Source organism: Rana temporaria, chromosome 1 (genome assembly GCF_905171775.1).
Source record: "Rana temporaria chromosome 1, aRanTem1.1, whole genome shotgun sequence".
NCBI lineage: Eukaryota > Metazoa > Chordata > Amphibia > Anura > Ranidae > Rana > Rana temporaria.
Window position 1 is genome coordinate 245,207,817 of NC_053489.1, and position 5,611 is coordinate 245,213,427.

The window sequence follows — 5,611 nt, forward strand, 5'->3', positions numbered from 1 at the left end:
ACACTACAGACATATGTTTCAGTCCTTGTACCCACAAAATAATCCTTAAATACTATATCACAATTGTGATTTTTACACATATAAACCTTAGGGTCACAGCCTACCTATAAACAACTTCACAAAACAGTTAGAAATTATAGCAATCAGCTACTATTTAGACACGTTGGTCAGAAGTATGTAATGTACAGGAGTCAGGGTCATAGCCTACCTATAAACAACTTCACAAAACAGTTAGAAATTATAGCAATCAGCTACTATTTAGACACGTTGGTCAGAAGTATGTAATGTACAGGAGTCAGGGTCATAGCCTACCTATAAACAACTTCACAAAACAGTTAGAAATTATAGCAATCAGCAACTATTTAGACACGTTGGTCAGAAGTATGTATTGTACAGCAGTCAGGAATATGTACAGCATAATGTATAGCAGTCAGCAATCATCTGTGTTAATGTGCTCCTTGTATTGCTTGTCAAATGAAGAAAAAAATGCCCAACATCTTTTGACAGCGGGGGAAAGAAATGTCCAGCATTGAAAGTCAGTGGAAGGAAGAAATGCCCAGCACTGGAGGTCAGTTGGAAGAAAAATGTCCAATGTCAGTGGTAAGTTGGAGAAGAAAATGCCGGAGTTGGTGGTCAATGAAAGAAATGCCTAGCATGGGTGGTCAGTAAGTGGAATAAATATCTAGTACTGGTGGTAATTGGGAGGAGGAAATGCCCAGCATCAACTATCAGTTAGAGGAAAAGATTTCCGATGTTAGTGATTAGGGGGTGAAAATATGCAGTTTTCAGTAAAAAATAAAAAGTGTTGGTGTTCAATGTGTATGTGTGTGAATGTGTGTGTTAATTTGTGTTCGGTGGGGGGCTTTGGTGCTAAATGGTAGGTCCAAGCTCAATATGATTACCGCGTAAAAGGCCACCAAGCCATACAGATAAATTCCAAAGTCCCAGGCATTTGCTGTGGAGAACTTCTGTACGTCATTGACATACTGTAAAATAAAGAGACAGTAAGATAAGATACACATAATCAAAAGGCTATTTTGGAATCCCAGACACCAAGCCCGTCTGAATACTGGCAGCCATACTCTATTGGTGCTTACAATATGAACTAGGACAGGGTTCTCTATGGTGTTTCAGTTGGTGATATCAGCTCATTTTGGGTAGCAAGTTTATTGTTTTAATGTTTCTTGTAATTTATTTTTCAGAAAATATTGTAATAAAAAGGTATGACTTTTAAAAAAAAGTGCTGTACTCTGGTGCCTACAAAGTCCATGATTTTTCCAAACTCTCTATACAGACTTAAATAGGATGTAGCACTTTGCTACCAGTATCCATATTCACAGTACCACCCTGTGAAGATGCAAATCTATACCCATCCAAGTTTTATCCCCTCAATAAAAACAAAAAACAAGCACTGCACTGTTTTCTGACTCTGAGAGCCTGTGAGGATTCGGTGTGCCTGGCTGTGCAGGGTGGGGGATACCATTTCACCAGCGGCTCCTACGTGGGGTGCGCTACACAAAAATTCATACAAACATTCTTGAAAAAGCTACTAGTGTATACCCAGCTGCATTCTGCATGTGAACAGGCTAAGGACCACAGCTAATGACTGAGACGATCATCCCAGCAGGAAATAGCTAACTTGATTAAACCATAGTAGGCAGGGAGCCCTAAACCACAGTGGGGCCGTTTCACATTGCCGAGCCTCAGTTTGAGTGCAACGTTGGTGCAGCACAGTGTACCTGCGGTTTTTGTGTGGGTATACTCATGGTTTCCTATAGACTTCAATTATGTCTCATGTTTTGGAGCTTAATGGCGTTTTTTGCCAAAGCCAGTGAACACAATTTAATCAAAGCAATTGTATTCAAAGGTTGATTTACTATAGGTGAATATACTGCAGTTGCTCTAGATCTGATCAAAGGCTCTGAAATGAGGAGAAACTCTCCTGACTTCTATTACCCAATCACGTACAAGCAAAATGCTTTTTTATTGTTTTCCTTGCGTGATTGGGTATTCTTTGTATGTGAAGCTTCATTTCATTTACTAAGCTCTGGAGCAACTGCAATTGCAGTGCACTTGCAGAGCACAGTATATTTTCCTTCAGTAAATCAACCCCATAGACTTTTATCATAGTTTATGAGCAACTGCATTTAGAGGTAGTTAAATTCTCCTCTCCCGAATGCAGAAGAATTGCGTTCAGGAGAGGAGCGTTTTAGCAGAAAAACACTAGATGCAGCAAAAACATGTGTAAACCTTTCTAAATGTGAGTTAATGCTAGGCACGTTTAGTGCTTTTTATTTCAATGGCCAGAATAAATTATTATTCTGGCCAATGAAATGAATTAATGCCCATGCACTGGACTAAATGCAGGTAAAACACAGCTAAATGGAGCACACACATTTGCCAGTGTACAGTGTTTTTCTACTGTCAGGGGAAAGGCATCTAGGGGACATCCAGTGTGTATGAACCCTAAAAGTTAGTTGGAAAAAAAATATATATATACACACACACATTTATTGTACAATGTCTTTACTAATTGATTTTCTTATTGCTTGTTGTACTTCTCCATTCCTCAGGCAGTAGATTATTGGATTTATGAGAGGGGTCAAAATGGAATATAAAATGGTTACCAATTTATTCCTATCAAATGGATTAGCCTTTCTTGGTCTTGCATAAATAAACAATGTGGTGGTATAAAATATGATAACGATAGTAAGATGAGAAGCACAAGTAGAGAAAGCCTTCTGGAGTCCCATGTTGTTTGGTAATTTTAGCACGGTCCAAAGAATGCATATATATATGATAATGATCACTACTAGAGGAATCATGATGATCACCATAGCAAGGATGAAATCCACCAGCTCAGTAAAAGACATCTCATTACAAGCTAAATTCAGCACCGGGGAAATGTCACAGAAGAAATGGTTGATCACATTTGGGCCACAAAAGTGAAGCCTAAAAATTAGAGTTGCTTTGATCATTGCAACAGAAAAGCCTAGCACCCAAGACCCAATAGCCAGCTGAATACAAAATGTGTGATTCATGATGACTGTGTAACGTAAGGGGAAACATATAGCAACACATCTATCAAAAGCCATAGCTGCTAATAGAACACATTCAGTGCAGGCCAAAGATATAAAGATATACAACTGTACCATACAAGCTACGAAAGAGATTTTTGTATTCTGTGTTAGAAAGATGTTTAGAAGTTTGGGAACAGTGACTGTGACATACCATATTTCCAAAAAAGATAAACTACACATAAGATAGTACATTGGCTTATGGAGCTTTACATTAAACTTGACTGTTAGAATAATGATCAAATTTTCTGCTACAGTTAAAATATAAGTTATAAGGAAAACAGTAAATAGTATAGACTGAAGCTCTGGACGAGTCGGAAATCCAACGAGAATGAAAACTGTGATATTATTACCTTGAAATGCTTCCATTTTTGATCAGTTGTGAAATATACACAAGCTGAGATAAAAAATAAATAAAAAATAAATATAATGTGTACAGTGCATATTTTTTATAATGTAGTCTACCTTCTTCAGACAGACCCAGTCAATATACCAACATGCCATATTGGTGCCTTGATGCTGAACTCTATACAAACAGCTAAATACACAAAGAAAAATACATATATAGGAGCGGTCACATGACCCAAATGGGGTTAAAAAATTGCAATGCAATGCCGCTGAGACTGGATGATGCAGGTATGGCACACTACAGAAAAGACAAATTGCTGTAACAATGCGCAAATGCCTGTGATGTCATTGGCTTGAGGATCAATGTTTTACAACAGAACAGCACAGGGTGTGAAGATTTTTGAAACAACATTGTGTACATTGATTATTAACAGTGATTATTAACAGTGAAAATGCATCCATTAGGGGTGCCCAGCGGCCGCCCCCTCTGTCACGCCACCCTCTCTGTGGAAAATGGATTTATTCATGTATAGCATGAATCTATCCTTGGCCGATGTAGCCACCCCCTATTCAGGCATCCAGGCCCTTTTCGGAAGCCAGTCGCCTGAATTACAGCGACAGGGGTGTTTTTTTTAAGCACCTGATTAGAGCCATAGGCTCTAATAGGCTTAAAAACATGTGGACTTGAAGCGCAGAGTATTGCATTGGACCCCACCCAGGTGTGTTAGGAAAGCGAATGAATATTCGCTTTTCTAACACTGAATCGCCTCTCAGCCAATCAGGAGGCGCGGGGTCTAATACCCGTCAACTGATTGGCTGAAGGCACAGGTGCTCTGATTGGACGCCTAGCAAAAGGAAGAATAGACAAATGGAGGTCACAGGAGCCGCCGCCTGACCCACTGCTCCTCCCACCATCCCACAGCTTGCCGCCGTCACCCGCTGCCTGATCCCCCACCAAGATGGGGTAAGTGCCAGGCAGTCAGCGAGCAGAAGTGTGCGGGGGTGTATTTGATGGGTACAGTGGCTGCATTTGACAGGCACCGTGGCGGCATTTGACAGGCACAGTGGCTGCATTTGATAAGGCACAGTGGCTGTATATGATGGGCACAAGTGGCTGAATATGATGGGCACAAGTGGCTGCATTTGATAGGGCACAAATGGCTTCATATGATGGGCACAGTGATGGCATTTGATGGACACAGTGGCTGCATTTGACGGGCTCAGTGGCAGCATTTTACAGGCACAGTGGCTGCATTTGACGGGCACAGGGGCTGCATTTGATGGGTCACAAGTGGCTACATTTGATGGGCACAGTGGTTGCATTTGATGGGGCACAAGTGGCTACATTTGATGGGGCACAGGTGGCTGCAGTGGATGGGCACGGTGGCAGTATTTAACAGGCACAGTGGCTGCATTTGACAGGCACTGTTTCCGTAATTTGATGGGCACAGTGGCGACATTTGATGGGCACAGTGGCGACATTTGATGGGCACAGTGGCTGCAATTGATGTTTTTTTTCAGTATTTTTCAGAACTTTTTAGTTTGTTTGCGCTCCCCCCACCAAAAAAAAAATTTGAGCACCAGCCACAACGTAATTTTAATGGAGGAAAGTATTAAAGTTGAGTTTACTACCACTTTAAGATAATATTATTACTTTAAAGCGGAGTTCCGGCCACAATTTCACTTTTTAAATATAAATACCCCTGTGATACACAAGCTTAATGTATTCTAGTAAAGTTAGTCTGTAAACTAAGGTCCGTTTTGTTAGGTTGTTACAGCATTTAGACACTTTATAAAATAGAAATTGACTGGGGCCATCTTAAGTGTGTGCATCATGAAGCCAGACTGTATGACTTCCTGGATTTCAGCCTTGCAAATCTCGCACATGCTCAGTGCTGCACTAGCAGTGTCAGATCAGGTTTCAGCACCTGTGCTGTCCAAGTCACATGATTCTTTGAGACTGGGGAATGCACAGACTCCTGGAAAGTTACACCCACTACATTCCCAGGAGTCTGTGCGGTGTAGGTTAGGAAGCATTAAGCACCTAGGTTCAGGAAGTGGAAGATTAACTATTCTGACTAGCAACAACACTTTGAAGGCATCTAAAAAAAAATGTTTTTTTTCGTAAAGGACTAATGACATTTTTTTAAAACTACTGATGTAATGTTATATTTATGGGTGGAACT

The 5,611-nt window shown here is 40.6% G+C and overlaps 1 protein-coding gene across 1 annotated transcript; it reads right to left on the reverse strand.

Annotated features, from left to right (window-relative positions):
• Positions 1 to 2,433: 2,433 nt before the first annotated feature.
• LOC120945580 (olfactory receptor 6B1-like) lies at positions 2,434 to 3,446 on the reverse strand. The gene has a single exon (XM_040359898.1). The coding sequence runs from the start codon at positions 3,444 to 3,446 to the stop codon at positions 2,511 to 2,513; it is 936 nt and encodes a 311-aa protein (XP_040215832.1). The 3' UTR covers positions 2,434 to 2,510.
• Positions 3,447 to 5,611: the final 2,165 nt, after the last annotated feature.